This window comes from Notolepis coatsorum (genome assembly GCF_963971535.1).
Source record: "Notolepis coatsorum genome assembly, chromosome: 10".
Taxonomy (NCBI): Eukaryota; Metazoa; Chordata; class Actinopteri; order Aulopiformes; family Paralepididae; genus Notolepis; species Notolepis coatsorum.
Window position 1 is genome coordinate 46,005,418 of NC_140174.1, and position 19,609 is coordinate 46,025,026.

A 19,609-nucleotide genomic window follows, 5' to 3' on the forward strand; every position below is an offset into this window, starting at 1 on the left:
ACATTCCTGCAGCATGTAGCTTTTTATTGACATTTACGAGGACAAAGCTTTACAAAAATGGATGCAGCAGCGGCACACTGCCCTGGCAGCAGGCGACATGACGGCTGAAGCGAAGGAGCAGACGAGGTGCTCTCCAGTCGTCATCAGAGGAATCCTGCCCTTCATCTACAGAGACGACACTCATCAGCCCACTGTCTGCAGTGTAGTTAGAAGAAAAAGAAGAGCTACTGCAGACTACCGACAGGCAGGCCAACGTCAGCCTAGTCCCCGCACCCAGTACCGCCTTGAGCACCTCATAAATAATTGGATTAGGTGGATATATGTTGGAACTGGAAGTCAATGGAAAGTTTTTAATAGCCTAAAACTTGGCACAAAGCATTGGAACTTTTCAAAGTAGGGTAGTAAGAAGGGTGTGTATGCAGAAAGGTTTGTTAATTCTCTGGTTAGGGTGTGGGGCTATTGACTGATACAGGAGCAGAGATGGAAGACACACAAAGTGAACTTCAATATTCACATTTTACTGCACATGCTCAGACTGCCAGATCAAACAGTGGCCTACACATGATCCCATTTTGGCAGTTACACTCTATTAAGACTTGAATGCAGCACATACAGGGCCACCTGTCACAACATTTCACCAGGCATCTCTCAAATACAACCCAATTTCCCATGTAGTGTACCGACTAGAAAACCATATAGGGCTTTAGTCATACAAAGTGAAAAACATAGTAATAGGGTGCTGTTTGATACAATGCCATTAAAAAAAAGAGACTAGTACAAAGAGTAGACAGGAGCAATGACAATTCCATAGGAATTTAAGCCAAACCTTTCACATCTGTCCACCTTTTTTCCATCCATACATATTCTCTGCATCCCCAGCACCACAAAGCAGGGCGAGGCAGCACAGGGGCTCCCACCTCAAAAGAGATTCACAATTTCTGCATACTTTCAAAAACAAAATTGCGTTGTTTTACTGATTAGCAATCATTCCAAGTATTCGCAGATACGGTGGGGAACCCTGCAGGCCAAAGGGTGATGATGGAGCCCGACTAACGCTTAGTTCTCAGACTGAGGCTGAGCAGTTTCCAGAAACTCCTTCGCCTGAGAGGACAGTTTCTTCACCAGCTGTCTGATCACCACCTCTTGCTCCCTGGCCCAGGACAGGCCGTCGTCGACGGCGACGTTGACGGGCACGCAGGCGGCCTCCTTCCGCAGGTCTGTCAGCTGGCAGGCGGCGGCAGCTCCGGCCAACCCCAGCAGCACCAGGAGGAGGAACTTGAACAGCAGACCAACGAAAGAGCGTCTAGCTGGGGGCGCCAGCTCTGCAACGGCCTTATTATCTGGAGAGATGAATTAGTGTGGAGATCAGATGAGAATGAATTAAGGAGGCAAATGAGTTCTTAGTAAAAATAATAAAAATAATAATAACGGATCCCAGTGTATTTCATATGTGGGATATTGGGTACGTGACTATTGTGGGAGAGATGAAGATATGAAGTTAACCGTCTGTAGTGTGGTAGTGAAAGGGTTAACCGTCTGTAGCGTGGTAGTGAAAGGGTTAACCGTCTGCAGTGTGGTAGTGAACGTGTTAACTATGTAGTGTGGTAGTGAAAGGGTTAACAGTCTCCAGTGTGGTAGTGAAAGGGTTAACTGTCTGCAGTGTGGTAGTGAAAGGGTTAACTGTGCGGTGTGGTAGTCAAACGGTTAACCATCTGTAATAATAATAAACTTTATTTGTATAGCACCTTTCATACAGAAACTGCAGCTTCACAACAGAAAAAAGACAGGCATAAAATGAGCACATAAAGTGCAGACATATAACATCCCAACAGGCCACCTTGTTTATGGTTTGATTCAGTTTTAAATAGACAATAATAAAAAGAGTAAGATAAAATAGACAGAGTAAAATAGTGCAATAAAATTGTAGAATAGAATAGATTAAAAAGAATATATATTTTACAGTGCAATAAAATAGTTCTGGATTACTGTTCAACAGTTAAATGTCATCTTTACCTTCTCTGTTTGGTATCCACAGTTTAAAACTTGACAGTCTTCCCTCCTGTTTTATACCCACTTTGACCCTTTGAACCTCCCACCCAGGGCAAACCTCCCTCTCAGGGTGCAGTTCCCTCTCTCAGGGTGCAGTTCTAGGCCTGGGTCCTACACAGTTTTAAAGCCTGACAGTCGTTTGTTTGATACCCACACAGTTTAATACCTGACAGTTTTGAACCTGTAATAAAAAGCAATAGACAGAGTAAAATAATACAGTGCAATAATAGAATAGTAGAATAGAATAGATAGTAAAATTATGCAATAGAATAGACAGAGTAAAATAGTGCTACAGTACAATCAACAGCGGGGTGTATTAGAAGGCTATGGTGAAGAGGTATGTTTTTAGCTTATTTTTGAAAATATTAAGAGATCTAGCTTCCCTAATGTCCATAGGTAGTGTGTTCCATAACTTTGGTGCATAGTTTGCAAAGGCTGCATCCCTGATTTTCCTTAGACTGTGACTTGGAACCTTCAATAGACCAGTAGTAGATGATCGCAATGTTCTAGGAGGCACATAGTTGACTAGAGAATTTGCAATGTAGCTTGGTCCTGTTCCATTTAGTGCTTTGTATATAAGGAGAAGGACCTTGAAATCAATTCTAAATGTTACCGGAAGCCAGTGTAGGTTAGCTAATACAGGACTGATGTGGTCTCTTGGTTTTAGTTAGTAGCCTAGCTGCCGAGTTTTGAATGAGTTGGAGTGGTTCTGGTTTTTTTGGGAGGCCAGTGAGGAGTGCATTACAGTAGTCAAGTCGGCTTGAGATAAAGGCATGGATCAGTTTTTCAGTGTCTTTTTGATTTATAAACGGCCGTACCTTAGCTATGTTTCTAAGGTGGGAAAATTATGTTTTTGTCACCTTGTTGATGTGCGATTTAAAGCTTAGGTCTGAGTCTATTATAACACCAAGACTTGTAACTTCGGGTTTGATCCAAGGAGTAAGTTGCCCCATATTGCTCTGTAACATTTCTCTTTTTGTTATAGGACCGGCTAGTAGGATTCCAGTTTTGCCCTCATTTATTTTTAGGAAGTTGTTCGTCACCATTTGTTTATTGCTAAGAGACAGGCGGAAATGGAGTTTATAGCTGTGTGATCATTTGGTTCAGCGGAGATGTACAATTGTGTGTCATCTGCATAACTATGGAAACATACATTGTGCTTTCTAATGATGTCTCCGAGTGGCAGCATGTATAGTGAGAATAATAATGGTCCAAGGCAGCTCCCCTGTGGAACTCCGAAGTAGGTGTCATGTTTCTCAGAAGAATGATCTCCAAGCCTGACGTAATATTTTCTCCCTTTGATATATGTTCTGAACCAGTTTAACACATAGTCAGAAAGACCAACTAACTTTTCTAGACGATTTATTAGGATATCATGGTCTGAGGTCATTATTTTTGTAAGAGCAGTTTCAGTGCTATGGTGCGTTCTGAAGCCTGATTGAAATTCCTCCATGATGTTGTTTTCTTTGAGAAAGGAGTTTATTTGTATTGAGACCATTTTTTCAAGTATCTTGCTGATGAATGGGAGGTTGGATATTGGCCTATAGTTGGTTAGTACATTACTGTCTAGTTTGGGTTTCTTTAGTAAGGGTCTTACGACAGCTGTTTTGAATGCGTCTGGGAAAATACCTGTCAGAAGCGATGTATTTATAATATTTAGGACATGACTTGCAATACTCTCGAATATTCGCTTAAAAAATGCTGTGGGTATAGGGTCATACAGGAAGTGGAGGAGTTACATTCCATGACAGTTTTGTAAAGCTCAGTTGATGTAATGCAAGCAAATTTTCCTATGGTTACTTTTTCGCAGGGTTTGCTGATGGTGTCCATGTTTGTATCAGGACTAATGCTGGCTCTAATTGAAGTTATTTTGTTATTGAAGAATAATGCTAGTTCTTCACATTTTGATGCAGATGACTGGAGAGGTGGGGGCAGTGTCGAGTAGCTGGTCGATGGCTGAGAATAATATTCTAGAGTTTCCAACATTCTCTGTGATAATCTTAGAAAAATAGTCCTTTCTTGCCACTCGTATTTAATTTTTTTTAATCCACTTTTTCTCCTTATTTTCTATTTTTCTCCCATCCCAATTTCGTGTATCCAATTCTCCCTTCCCCTGTCTTGAACGTTGCTTGACTATGCCCCCCACTGGTCGGTTGTAGAGAGGATAGAAGCCTTGCATCACGTGTTCCCTCCGGCACACGAGGAGGCAGCCTGTCACATCTTTTCGCCTGCCAGCGCGGACTCTCATTGGCGAGGTGTAACGCATGGGAGGCTCACACTACCCTCGCCACTTCCTGTCTCTGCTGTGCAGGCATCTCCCAACCGACCTGTAGGGGTCGCTGTCCACAACGTCCAATCCCCACCCATCGACTTCCACCCGCTGACTCTGACAAATGAGCCAGTACGACGGCCGGCCCAAGCCGAAGGCAATGCTGAGACTGGGATTCGATACCGGAGTCTCTTGCATTGGTGACGAGCGCAATCTCCGCTACGCCACCCAGCCGCCTTGCCACTCGCATTTCTTTGTTATAGGCAGTCATGGCTTCCTTATATATATCGCAGTGGACTGTGAGCTTGGTTTTCCTCCATTTTCATTCAGCAGCTCTACAGATTCTCTGACCAACACTGCTATTATTTAACCATGGGGAGATTTTGTCACTTGACTTTTTTTTTGCCTTTAACACATTCGGGGCCAGACCCGAGAAAAGTCGGGTTAACTCGCCATGCTCTGGGCGCCAAACCCGGGTTTTAATCGTTATTTTTTTTATTAGTTATATCCATTCATTTTTCATCCATCCAGCCTGATGTTATCATTGGGAATGGATCTGAGCTCGCAAAGGGCAAATACTGCCGCCTAACGCCTCCCGGCTGGTATTGCACATCATTGGAATCCCTCTGGCTGGGGCTGTGCATCGATCTAAGAAGTCCGGTCCAGGTTTTACTTCTCGGGCATGCAGTATCGTTATAACAGATGGACTGGGGACACTCGGAGCAGCGTGGATTATGTGTTTGACATATAACGTTGGATCAATAAACACGATCAATATTTGGAATGGCGATCAGGAATTGGATTAATCTTTTTGCACTACATCAGATGTGAGGTAAGGACTTTATGTTACGAATCTTGGGTTAATCCGATGTTTCTTTCACCGCCATCGGAGAGTGTGTGTGTGTGTGAGGTTCGCGCCGACCAAAGTACGGAGAAACGATTTTTCAGACGCCGCTTCTGTTCGTGCATGGTGACACATATAATATCGATAATCTAGCGTTTATTTGAAAACGATTAATAAATCAAGCGACAAATGGCACGATTTCTAAGGAAATACATTGAAGGTCGATTTGCTGGAGTTTATTGAGATTAGACAGAACGCTCTAGAAATATATTCATATTCATCACGGTATAAAACGGAAATGTATGTATGAAAAAATTATCTGTTTCATGCATGTTGACTGGAAGCAACTCACTGACGATCAACGTGTTATTTAGATCTATTGCTATTATATTTCTTTTTTTTATCCACTTTTTCTCCCCATTTTCTATTTTTCTCCCATCCAAATTTCGTATATCCAATTATTCCCTCCCCTGTCTTGAACGTTGCTCGACTATGCCCCCCACTGGTCGGTTGTAGAGAGGATAGAAGCCTTGCATCACGTGTTCCCTCCGGCACACGAGGAGGCAGCCTGTCACATCTTTTCGCCTGCCAGCGCGGACTCTCATTGGCGAGGTGTAACGCATGGGAGGCTCACACTACCCTCGCCACTTCCTGTCTCTGCTGTGCAGGCGTCTCCCAACCGACCTGTAGGGGTCGCTGTCCACAACGTCCAATCCCCACCCATCGACTTCCACCCGCTGCCTCTGACAAATGAGCCAGTACGACGGCCGGCCCAAAGCCGAAGGCAATGCTGAGACTGGGATTCGATACCGGAGTCTCTTGCATTGGTGACGAGCGCAATCTCCGCTACGCCACCCAGCCGCCTTGCCACTCGCATTTCTTTGTTATAGGCAGTCATGGCTTCCTTATATATATCGCAGTGGACTGTGAGCTTGGTTTTCCTCCATACGGTATAAAACGGAAATGTATGTATGAAAAAATTATCTGATCTATTATCTGATCTAGATCTATTGCTATTATATTTCTTTTTTATCCACTTTTTCTCCCCATTTTCTATTTTTCTCCCATCCCAATTTCGTATATCCAATTCTTCCCTCCCCTGTCTTGAACGTTGCTAGACTATGCCTCCCACAGGTCGGTTGTAGTGAGGACAGAAGACTTGCATCACGTGTCCCCTCCGGTACACGAGGAGACAGCCTGTCGCATCTTTTCACCGCAGCAGCTCGAACTCTGTGGCGAGGAGTGTGGGAGGCTCACGCTGCCCCCATCACTTCCTGCTTCCGTCGCACCGGCGTCACCAAACAGACCTGTAGGAGTCGCTGTCCACAACGTCAAATCCCCACCCACTAACACTTGCCAGTTGTGTTAGTATGAACGCCCGGCCAGCCCAGGGGTCAGCAACCTTTACTATCAAAAGAGCCACTTTTCCCCCGTCCCACAAAATAAAATGCTCAGGGAGCCGCACAACCTATTTACCTTAAAATAAAGATAAGTGTATAACGTTTTATATATCCCCAAGCATACCCCACAGTTAGCATAAAACGCCTGACAATTGCATACCCAAAGTAATTTGCGATTTATTATACTTTAATGCACAGTTTGTTGCATTAATGGGATTATAAAGCAACAAAAAGAAAAAGTTTGACTTTTTAATTGCTGTTTTTACCTGTTATAACAAAGGAAAACCTCAAACTCTTATGAAGAGGAGAAAAAATACTGGCTGTGTAGACCTATTTTTTAATAAAACACAGAAGAGGAGACAAAACACTGGTGTCTGTAGACCGACTTTGAAATAAAACCCTGAACTATTCAGGTATATTTGAGTCCTTCCCTTATTTGTAGAACATTTATAAAATAAAAAGTAGTCCACTTTGAAAAAAGACTACCATGTGTAGACCTACTTTGAAATAAAACACAGAAAAGGAGAAAAAAACACTGGCATCTGTAGACCTACTTTGAAATAAAACCCTGAACTATGCAGCTCTATTGCATTGGCTCCCGGTTGTCTTTAGGATTGATTTTAAAATTCTCCTGCTTGTTTTTAAAGCTCTTAATGGTCTGGCACCATCTTATCTCTGCGACTGCTTACATAGATATGTTCCAAACCGCCCCCTCAGGTCCTCTAGTGCGGACCTGCTCGAAGTGCCTACAATGAAATATAAAAAATATGGCGAAGCAGCTTTTTGTTTCTATGGGCCGACGTCGTGGAATAATCTCCCACTACATATAAAACAGGCAGCCTCTGTGGATAGCTTTAAAGCACAGCTCAAGACATATTTTTATACTGCTTTTAGCTGATTTTAAAATCCCAATTAATTTTTTTTTAAATTTGTTTCTGTGACTTTGACATGAGGCCCAGATAGTCCGTGAGAGAGGCCCAGATGGTCCGTGAGAGGCCCAGATGGTCTGTGAGAGAGAGAGGCCCAGATGGTCCGTGAGAGGCCCAGATGGTCTGCTTTTAGCTGATTTTAAAATCCCAAGTAAAAAATAATAATAATAATAAAAAATAGTTTTAATTTGTCGACATGCTGAGCGGGCGGGTTTTACCAAGCCAGCACTTTCAGCACTGTTAGCACTGTCACTCACCTACTGTATAAGGAAACAACCCCTCAAAATGTACAGAAGGGCTCTCATATCTGTACTCTCTGTCCCTGACATGCTGCGCGGTCAGTCTCATCGGGCCAGCAGTGTCACTCACCTACAAGGAGGCAATTCCTCAAAACTGACTGTTCTATTGTATTCACAAAATATGCTTAATTCATATATGCTACCACATGTATCTATTGCTATGTTTGCCCATCACCATCACAATCACGCATGCAGTCTAACGCCTTTCCCGTCTCCCTGTCTCCCTGTGGGTGGCTGTCCTGGAGTGACACCCACCCACACCCACCCAGGATGCGATCCCCCTCTGCGTGCCCCCCTGTCTCCATATCGCCGGCCGAAGTGATGACTAGAGTGCTGGACGTCCCGTGATGACGCCCACCCAGGATGCGACCCCTGCTGGCCCCTCTGCGTGCCCCCCTGTCTCCGGCTGTCTCGTGGGGGTGGCCGGAGTGTTCGACGTCCCGTGATGTCGGGGGGATGCGGCCATCTTCAGCTGTCTCGGAGTGGTGGCCGGAGTGTGGAACGTCCCGGGAGGATGCACCCCTGCTGCCTCGGCTGGAGCCGCTATCAGTTCTATCTTTAATCTTATAAAATGTTCAGTTGTTATCACTAACAGCTCTATATTAAATTTTTCAAAATGTTCAGTTGCTATCGCATGCACTCATCTGTGTTTCACTACACACATGGGTGCATGCTTACCAGCTGTTCGCCTCTTTTTAATGCAACATGCAACACTAATATCACCGACATCTAAGAAGGGAGATCCCCCCCTTGAATTGGCCCTTCTAAGGTTTCTCTCCTCCACATTGCCTGTGGAGCATTTTTTCCTATTGTTAGGTTTTAGTGAGTTTTTCCTTACCTTCGCGTGGGGTACGTCTGGGAGTGTTGCATGTATGCATGCATTTATTTTGAGCTTATGGTATTCTTGTTTTTTCTTGACTTACTGTGTTACTATGTATTTTTTCTTTTTTTTCCTTCTTGACTTGTTTAAAGAAGACGTGTCTCTGTTAAGCACTTTGAGCTGCACTCCGTGTATGAAAGGTGCTATATAAATGAAGATTATAAATGAAGATTATTATTAGAGTCCTTCCCTTATTTGTGGAAAATCTATCAAATAAAAAGTAAATTTTACGTTGTTCGCAAATTTCGCACCACATATCAGGCATACAGGTAAGCCTTTTGTTAACTAAATATCTTAGTTGATGAAATATTTTTTCATTTCAGTGTCACAGTATGACATCTATCTCAAAAAGAAATGTTAAAAAAATAATGTAATATTTTTTTTTTTTTTATTATTGGGCCAGGGAGTCGCAGCTGATTGGCTAAAGAGCCGGATGGTTGCCGACCCCTGGGCCAACCGGTAGCAACGCCGAGAGCTGGGCTCAAACCCAGCGTCTCCTGCGTTAGAGAGGCGAGCGCCTTGCCCACTGCGCCAATCAGCCGCCCCTATTGCTATTATATTTCATATATTTTAAGCACTCGCAAGTAAGTCCTATCCTACATTGGATAAAGCACTGGCGCTGAAGGGCCATCAGCGCCCTCTGCTGTTGGCCCCCAATGAGTTAATGGAGCGACAGCATCCAGTGTATATGATAGGGTGTTGTTGAGATTTTCAACCATGCAGTTTAAAGAACAGTCCACGCTGGATGGTTCAGTTTGTCTCATGATGTTTGAGAACTTCTCTTCTGCAATGTCATCTAGTACTAGTAATTCGATTACTGATACTTTATCAATGTTCAGCCTTGTTGTCATCACTAAGTCTAGAGTGTTACCATGTTGGTGAGTGGGTTCATTTACATGTTGTATTAGCTCAAAGCTGTCCAGTAGGTTGGTAAGCTCAATAGCCTTGGGGTCGTTCTTCTTATTTATATGAATATTCAGATCTCCATGTATGATTAATCATTCACATCTAAGGATACCGACTGAGATTAGCTCTGAGAATTCCTGCAGAAATATTGATGAGTATTTTGGTGGCCGGTACAATGTGATGATGAGCAAAGGCAGTTCAGCTTTGAGCTCAATAGCAAGATATTCAAATTATGTAAATTCACCCATGTCAATGTCATTACATACAAACAATGTAGATAAAATAGTGGCAAGCCCTCCCCCTTTTCTATTTTGTCTGACCGATTGATACTTATAATTTGGAGGGCAGGCTTCTATCAGCGTTGTCGCACCAGTAATGTCATTTAGCCAGGTCTCGACTAGGAACATGCATTGCAAATTATTTTCAGTTATCAGATCATTGATTAAGAAAGATTTGTTGCTCAACGATCTAACATTCAGAAGGGCCATTGTCTTTCTTTTTTTATCCACTTTTTCTCCCTTTTTTCTATATTTTTCTCCCATCCCAATTTCGTATCATCCAATTCAACCCTCCCCTGTCACGAATGCTGTTTCTTGCCTCCCACAAGCCGGCTGCAATGTGGACTAAGTCATACATAGCACAGGTCCCCTCCGGTACTTGAGGTAATAATAATGGATTGGATTTATATAGCGCTCTTCTCTGACTGACTGTTGCTCTGACTCAGAGCGCTTCACAGAGTCCATTATTCGTTCATACACAGTCATACCGGTGGTGGTAAGCTACAATTGCAGCCAGAGCTGCCCTGAGGCAGACTCACGGAAGCGTGGCGAATAATCAACGCCTACGGCCCCTCCGACCACCACCAACATTCATTCACATGCATACACATTCATACGAGGCAAGTAGGTTAAGTGTCTTGCCCAAGGACACAACGGCAATGGGATGGACATGGGCTTAAGCGGGATTCGAACCACCAACCCTTCGATCATTGGACGCCCCGCTCTACCCGCAGTCGCATCTTTTCACCTGCGCAGCTCGATCTCTCAGTGGCGAGGAGTAACGCGTGGGAGGCTCACGCTGCCCCCGACACTTCCTGATTCTACTGCGCAGGCGCACCAACCGACCTGTAGGAGTCGCTGTCCACAACGCCCGATCCCCACCCATCAGTTTCCCACCCCCTAATACGGCCAATGTGTATTAGTATGAACGACCAGCTAAACTGAAAGCAATGTGGAGCGCTGGGCTCGAACAGGCGAGCCCAGCGTCTCCGCATTCGTGGCGAGCGCCTTGCCCACTACGCCACGTAGCCGCCCTCAGAAGGGCCATTGTCAGGGATTTTGTGATGGGGGGTGTGGCCGGCCTTGGCTGAGCGATGATGGGTCTGAGGTTGCTAAGTGTTACAGTATGAGTCAGGCATTTCTTCTTGAGTCTGATAGTAGTGAGAACAGGAACAGCATGGTTTGTTATTGGAACAAATTGATAGCAGTAGTTTGGGTGCGAGGTGGGGGGCGTGGTGGACGTTTCGGAGGTTGCCGTTGCGGGCTGTCGAGGAAAGATGGCGTAGTGTGGTAGTGAAACGGTTAACCGTCTGTAGTGTGGTAGTGGAGGGGTTAAGATGCACATCATTCCTACCTGCGGTCTGTCCATTGCTCTTCTTCTTCTCCTCTTTCCTCTTCTTCTGTTGCTCCTGCACAGCAGCGGCAGCCATCTGGGCATTGTACTCTTTCCTCCTCCTCTCTTTCTCCTCCGCTTTATCCCGCTTACGGGCCTCCCTCTCTCGCGCCTCCCGCTCTCTCTGCTTTGCCTCCTTTTTCTTCTCCATTTCTTGTGAGGGAGGAGTTAATAAAGAAGTGTGAGGTAGTTGTTAGAGGAGATGCAACTATTCTCAAGCGCTTTTTTTTTTTTTTATAAAAAAGATTTTTTTCTCATTTTCACCTGCAGCTGTAACACAATTATGCTATTTTGGGTTGCTTTCAACTCTCTACAATATGGGAGCTAGGCAGCCTGGATCCTGTCAATTTCATTTAATTTCAAACCTTTATTTATACTCGAAAGGCAACTGAGGTTTCCATCATTTACAGTCACGTCGGGTGTACATACAGAGTTAAAGGAAAAAGGGCATATAAAATCACACAGCATATAAAATCATAACAATAAGACAAGTAAGGATAACAATCAATTAAAACGTGTACAACTTGATTGACAATGGTTGGAGATCAAGGTTTTAAACTCTGCAACAGAGGGGAGAACCTCAAGCTTTAAGGACTGTTGGAGTTCATTCCATGAGCTAGGGGCATCATAGCAAAATGTAGATTTACCCTGTTCCGAGCAAAGTCAAGGGACCTTAACACATTGTTTGCCAAAAACGTAGATCTACGGTTCTGTCGCCCGATTGTTGAGTGCCGGAAACGTAGATCTACGTTTCTGTCACAGTATTTCTTTTATTAGCTATTGCCATTCATAATTCAGCGGGGCACCTTGTGCATACTGTTCTGAGTGTGTCTGAGCTGGCAGACGGTCTTATGCCGTCCTCTAACGCCTTCCGGCATTATTGCACACCGTTAGAAACGGGTTAGTTTATTTTCCCTACCGAGCTGCGGCGTGGGGGCGGCGCGCCGGTCTAAATCGCATTGCATGCTCGCACGATGAAGGATAATAATGATGATCTATCGTTGATTTCAGGAAGATCCGATAATCAGGCGAAAAATGACAACGTGTTTATTGAATTACACAAAAACGCTGTTTACGTGTCTTTTCCCTGGAATTGCTCAGAAGCGGCCGGACTATGTTCATATTCAAAACGGTATAAAACGGAAATGTACAGATGAAAAAATTCTGTTTTTTGCACGTTGACCAGAAGCAGCTCACTGAGACTCGAGGGCGTTATTATACCCATAGCTATACTATAAAATATAGGTTTAGCTCTACAAACTACAACTACGTTTACATGGGTTTAATGGGCGGCACGAAAGGGGTCACTTCCCGGAAGGGGCGTGGCACTCAATGTGTTAAAGGAAGAAAGCTATGTGCGTTCAGTAGAAAGCTATCTGGCTGCATGTTAGCCTAGCTTAGCACAATGAATGGAAGCGGACACGGCCGGTTAGCCTTCGGGAGAGGTGTTAGTTTGACAATGCCTAGGCTAACCGGCCATGTCCGCTTCCATTCATTGTGCTAAGCTAGGCTAATGTGCAGCCAGATAGCTTTCTACTGAACACAGAGAGGAAACTGGCATCTATCTTATTGTCTCTCTCTGGAGAAGACAATAAGATAATTTCCCAAAATGTTGGCATGTTCTTTTAAGGACCAGACGGTCAGTAGAATGGGTTCCATTCCAAAAAGAAATTCCATTCCAATAATGATGTAATCATAAGTGCAATACAATAACAGCAGTATTATAGCCACATCAAGTGTCAGGAGCTTCTGAATGCTACACCTCTCGTGTACTGGGAACTGTGATATTCCAGATGTAACGCAAACAAATCTTTATTTAATTTTTACATTATTAATTAATTAATTTAATTAAGCAATATCACACTCAAGGTCAAGCTGTTATGCTGAATATCAGCACAGCTGTGATTCGGTCGTGGGTACAAGGCCGCAGGCCCAGGCAATCTGAAGTTTCATTTTCATTTTCCAGCTCCAACAGTGAGGATTGGGAGGGGCTGAGCCCAGAGCCTTTCTCTCTCCCTCTCTGTACATCCAATGATTACAAGTAGCCAAACGTAACACTATAAAAACAAACTGGATAGTTGATGATAATAAAAATGCAGTTCATTAGCTAATATATTCTATCGATAACCCGTTAATGTAGCCTAATTAGCGGTTATTAGTAGAACACATAATTATATTATATTGTGCCCTTAGTTAATATTTCATTTAATTTGACTCCACCTCTTTATTGTATCATCTGTTTGTTAATGTCTGTCCGTTAATGTCGCACCAAAATCGACCAAAGCAAATTTCTTGTATGTGAAAACTACTTGGCAATAAAGACCTTTCTGATTCTGATTCTGAACACCTGTGCGGTGGAGTGATACATATAGTTAAAAGTCCCAGTGCTGTTATACTGAATATCAGCACTCATGGAATGCCTCTTGTCCAATCAAATGACTTGGTCGGAACTAACCAATATAGCACCGTCCTAGGGATATACTGCTCACCTTTCTCCTTCAAAAGTCGCTTCTCTTTCACTTTGTCCACCTCTTCCTGAAGATCCCTCATGTGCTGCAGAACCTATAAGCAAATGCATAGCCGGTCATGTGATATCCAACATTGGGTTAAGTGCAGAAGAACATGATTTGAAGGTAGAACCCCCACACTGAGGTATAATTTAGACTTCTTTATTAATCAGACAACGTTTTAGCCACTCGCATTTTGTAATTACCTTCCAAACTAATCACTAGCTCAATATAATATTTAGTGGCAGTGGTACCCTAAAGGTTAGAGAAGTGGGCTTGTCACCAGAAGGGCACTAGCTCCTACCCCCGAAACAGCAGAGAAAACGGGATAGGAGAGTGAATGTACCTGGTAAAAGATGGTTGTACTAATAGGCTGTGTATTAGACCCTGGTATATGAGTGTCTGTAATTGTACGTGTGTAGCAGGTCATTGATGGAAAAAATTGTAATATGTTCAGCAAATCACCCCTGAGTAAATTAACTTTTCTTTGTTATTTTTATTAAGGTGCACAAAGATTTAAACTATTTGAAATAGTTGAAATCTTATAGTTATAATTGAGACCCTCATCTGCACCTTTGATTACACGTTTACTTTCTCATATTCTTATATTCAGAGTTAATTATATTGTTTACACTGTTTTCTTATTCAGATCTAATTGTATTGCCTATATTCAAGTATTTCTACTATTACCCTGCCCATACCGGTACCTCCCCTCCCCCCTCCCCCATGCTGCTATGATGGCCGAATTTCCCCAAGGGGATCAATAAAGGAATATTTTATGTTATCTTATTTAAAATGAGGACTGCATAGACTCGACCACACACACACACACACAATTTACCTATGTCAAGCCCCACCCTCTTTTCTTGATCCTCGAATCACGACTGTTGCTTGAGGAAAGCAACAGTTGTGATTGGAGGATCAAGAACAGAGGGTGGGGTTTGTTCCTTTAAGGTCCCTTGACTTTGCTTTGGTCAATTCTGTGTTGGAGTAAAGCATGTCATTCCTTCTCTTCCCTCCATTCCTTGCACTTCCTTACCTTTGTGGCGCATTGTTTACACTGTTTCTCATCCAGGCAGTCTCCTGCAGCTTTGGCCAGAGTGACGTCTAGAGGGTTGTCCTTTAGATCCAGCCACTTCAGATTCTGAACCCACACAAACACACACATATATATATAAATAGTGATACAGACCAGAATAATGCTTAAAAATAAACTCACTTTATCAAGGTTAGATTGGATCCTTTACTAGGGACATAGGCGTGACATGCAGAAAAGACAGATGTGTATTATGAGAGCAAACTGCAAAGGCATGTGTGACCAATGTTGGAAATGTAAATAATGTATAGGACGGGACATTCCCATACGTGCGCGTCAATGCTCTGAGCTGTGGTAAACTTGGAACAGGAAATTATTAAACTGGGAGCTGCATGACGAGTCGCTGGCTAGAAGCAATGGGCCGCTGGTCACGTCGCCCATCTTTGATTTTCTCAAAGCACTTCACGTTTTCACTTTGCAGCAGACTACTAACTTTGGTTACATTTACGTTTACATTTACATTTAGTCATTTAGCTGACGCTTTTATCCAAAGCGACTTACAAGTTCTGTACGACAAGTCAGCAGGAAGGGTACAACTCTTATAACTGAGTAACAATGTTCATCAAACAGTGCTGAAATTTAGGTGCTGCAGTGATGAGTGCATAGTAGTAAATACATATTAGTATAGTAGGAAGGAAGAGTGCATGATAGTATAAGACAGTAAGACGTTTTCTTTTTTTTTTATCATTTCAGATATTGATTGAAGAAGTGTGTTTATAGTCGACGGCGAAAGATTGGTCTGGTCGGGTTTCGGCTGTCCTCTCTGTGGTGGGAAGTTCGTTCCACCATTGTGGAGCAAGGACAGAGAATAGGGGCTTGTCTTTGATGACCCTCCCGGAGCTCGGCTGCCTGCTAATTCAGCAGCAGGCTTGTGACCGGACGTTGTGGACAATGTCATCAATTGGTAATAAGCACTACCTGAAACTAGAGTCATTTAACTAATCATAAACAAACAGCTGCTGAATGAGTAGATCAAATCATGATCAAATGTAAATGATGTAATGTAAATCATGAGAAGATCACCACATAGAATGTCATTTTAAGATGAATTCTTCGAAATTATATTCTGTATATACTGTATGTATTCTGTGTACACTTTAGCATTTCTCTTATTATATCTATTTTATACTCATTTTATGTCTGCACTTTATGCATTGTTTTTATTTTGTCAGAAACCTGCCGATAGTCTTTTATAGATTTGAATGTCAGAAATCTATATATATATATTTTATTTTTAATAGATTTGAATGACTTCTGAAATCTATTAAAATCTTTTCGGGAGGTTTTTAATGTCAATTCTCTGAATTATACCAATTTAATCCTATGTCTATTTTATGTCTACATCACTGCTGTGAAGCACTTTGGGCTGTAGTTCTTGAATGAAAAGGTAATATAAAATATAAATAATAAAGCGTATTATTATCATTATCATTATTACCAGTCTATTCATTATTCTACATGTGTGTGTGTGTGTGTGTGTGTGTGTGTGTGTGTGTGTGTGTGTGTGTGTGTGTGTGTGTGTGTGTGTGTGTGTGTGTGTGTGTGTGTGTGTGTGTGTGTGTGTGTGTGTGTGTGTGTCCTACCCTGAGCTGAGAGAAGCTGACTGGCAGGACACTCAGCTTGTTGTTGTACAGGTCCAGGTGTTGTAGGTTACCAAGGTTACCCAGGTCATCTGGCAGGGTGCTCAATTGGTTCTTACTCAGGTCCACTCTGATCAAATGGGTCAGATTGCAGAACTCTGGCTGCAAAAAAGATTTATTAAATAAAAACACATAGAAATGGCTTACACAGTTTATTCCTTACACAGGAGCACAAATAAAAGGAGTTATGCTGTGTAATTCGCTACATGTGGATATGAGAGCACAGAGTTATAGAATTGACAAATAAATTGCCCCCAAAAAAGTCAAAGTGCAAATCAGAGATCACACATCTGTCAGGCTCGCCATATAGGCCTACGGTACAGTGTTTGCTGTAACATAGGAAGCGCAAAGGTGTGTGAAATTTAGCAAGATTGTGCAGACGGTCCGGTTTGCATTTGTGTGTCTTGAGTGGTACTCACAGGCAGGGAGGTAATATTGTTGCAAGACAAGTCCAGAACAGTTGCTTTGGGGAACGCAGCCTGTAGTGAAAAATCACAATATAATTTGTATTGTAAAAGTGACCACACAACACCATGAACTACACACCATAATTAATAGGAGGCACTATATCTCTATGAAGTTGAGATGTGTCATATTATGTCACTATGTCATATATACATTGTGTTATTATTATAAGATTATGCTATGTCACACAGGTAAAGTTAGGCAATGACTCACAACACAAAGTAAGAGACTGAGATTGAATAACTTACCAGTTCTTTAACTGGCACCTCAGTGAGGTTACAGAGGCTCAGGTCCATTTCGTTGCCATTGACCTTATCTTTCAGGTTCAACACTTTGCTTTTACTCATCCTGGAATGTGACTGAGGGGGGAGGGAGAACGTTTTCACTCAAGAAGAAGACACGTAGTTCACACAGTCCTAAAACAGACATGGAGGAATGTAGACTACAAGGAAATCAGATTCGGATTGACCACTAAATTTGTTCTACACAGCACGCAATCGCAATGTCTGCCAACAAAAGTGTCAAGTTTCTCCTTTGAATACTTTGACAGCACTGTCTCTGACAACGTTACACAAAATAAATGTTCGCATGATCCACATTGCTCACCTGTTATCAGTTGTAATAAAATGATATCCTGGTGTGACAAACGAAACGAAATAATAAGTAATCCAATGATCTAATCTACTGAAACTTTATAGAAAAGGTCTGCAATGCAACAAACACGGGCAAATATTTCATTTGATAACATTGAATGACTGGAACTGTGTTACAATGAAAATCCACGTCACAGAATGAACTCAAGCAGTCCAGTTGGCGTTGAGGCAGCAACAAAACGTTGACATTTTGGCGAACATCGCCGCCTGCAGTACTGGAGGTGGATCAGCAGTCAGCGTCTCTCTCTCTCTGATTGATTGATTGATTGATTGCTTGATTGATTGATTGATTGATTGATTGATTGATTGATTGATTGATTGATTGAAAAGTTTATTAACAGATTGCAGAATGGGTACAGTACAGTACAACTCAATACATACAATTGTTAAGAGGATGCAGACCTGAGAAAGACTTTCGTCTTGTTTCCATCAGGGTCCCCCATTTTCAATTCATCATATGACACACACGACATACAGATAGACAGTACTGCTACATCTATACATTTATGACATACCAGATTTGAAAATACAGTACTGTTTGTGATATTAAAAAAATCCAGAAAAAGAGTGTATATACATTTGACATATAATAGAAACTGTGCATTGGAGGAGGTTGGGTAGGTGGGGTGGGGCTGTACATTGGAGGTGGGGGGGGGGGGGGTTGGGTAGGGGGGACACACACTGTACATTGGAATACTGACATACATTTGACATAGAAACTGTACATTGGAGGAGGTTGGGTAGGTGGGGTGGGGTTGTACATTGGAGGTGGGGGCGGGGGGGGGGGGGGGGGGTAGGGGGGGGGGGCACTGTGCATTGGAATACTGACAAAGCCATGCTTGGTCTTTATTGTACAACTGGGTTAGGACATTTGTAGGGGCCAGTTTCGAATTGCAGTCTCCCATAGGTGTTTTTTGAGAGTGTTTTTGAAGGTGGGTAGTGATTCACATTCCTTTACAGCTTTGGGTAGGGCGTTCCACATTGATGTGGCATAATTGCGAAACGTGTTTAGTCCCTTGTTTGAGCCGAATCTGGGTTTTACATGATTTGTGGAACTCCCTCTGGTGTTGTGATCGTGGTATTCACTGACCTTTGGGAAGTATTTTGACATGTACATGGGTACCTTGGTCGTGTAGTGTATCTTGTAGACCAGGCCCATTGCAAGTTGCTGTACTCTGTCGTCTACTCTAAGCCATCCTAGGTTGTCAAAGTGGGCAGGGGTGAGGTGGGTTCTAGGAGTAAAGTCAAGCAGTAGTCTGACCAGTTTGTTTTGAGATGTTTGTAAGAGAGTGAACAGTTTCAAGTACCTCGGAGTCCACATATCCGAGGACTTGACATGGACCACACACATAGACAGTGTAGTGAAGAAGGCACGGCAGCGCCTCTACTTCCTTAGGTGTTCAAAGTGAGTCAGAAGATCCTTAAGAAGGATAAGGATAAGAAAAAGGGTGGAAAGAAACAAGAAACAGCAATTCCATCGGCGCCGATTGAAACACGTTCAAGAAAAATAACAGGCGACGCTGCGGCAGATCCGTCGGTGACAAGCCCCGACGTGGGGAATATAGAGGAGAATACACCGGGACCAACGACTACTGGCCCCGAGAGGGAGACAATAGATGACAACATAACAGGAACGACAGGAAAAAGTACCGTGAAGGATAAAGCAGGTGATTTTGAGAAGATAATAGCAAACAAATCCATCGGATCCCTCACTGCACCCATAACATCAACTGACACAAGCAGTGCAATTACACAACCCCACTTTAACTCTCTGACTATCCTGATGAAAGAACAGATGGTCGCTTTCAAATTACACGTTGCACACATCGATACTAAATTCGAACACATCGATGCTAAACTCGAAGAGGTTATGAGAGCGGTCGCTGTACAGTCCATGCGAATCACGACAGTGGAGAATACGGTGACAGAAATTACACGGGCAGTCAAAGAGAACGAGAACATCATCAACGTTGGTTTGACAGAGGTAACAGAGGAGATAAA

The 19,609-nt window shown here is 43.0% G+C and overlaps 1 protein-coding gene across 1 annotated transcript; it reads right to left on the minus strand.

Moving 5' to 3' along the window:
- Positions 1 to 11: 11 nt before the first annotated feature.
- lrrc59 (leucine rich repeat containing 59) lies at positions 12 to 17,741 on the minus strand. Its single transcript, XM_084323444.1, has 8 exons — positions 17,562 to 17,741; positions 17,204 to 17,314; positions 16,910 to 16,969; positions 16,434 to 16,592; positions 14,794 to 14,898; positions 13,737 to 13,809; positions 11,209 to 11,400; positions 12 to 1,340 (listed from the first exon to the last, which is right to left on the minus strand). The coding sequence occupies exons 2-8, from the start codon at positions 17,300 to 17,302 to the stop codon at positions 1,057 to 1,059; spliced, it is 972 nt and encodes a 323-aa protein (XP_084179570.1). The 5' UTR covers positions 17,303 to 17,314; positions 17,562 to 17,741; the 3' UTR covers positions 12 to 1,056.
- Between the last annotated feature and the right edge of the window lie 1,868 nt (positions 17,742 to 19,609).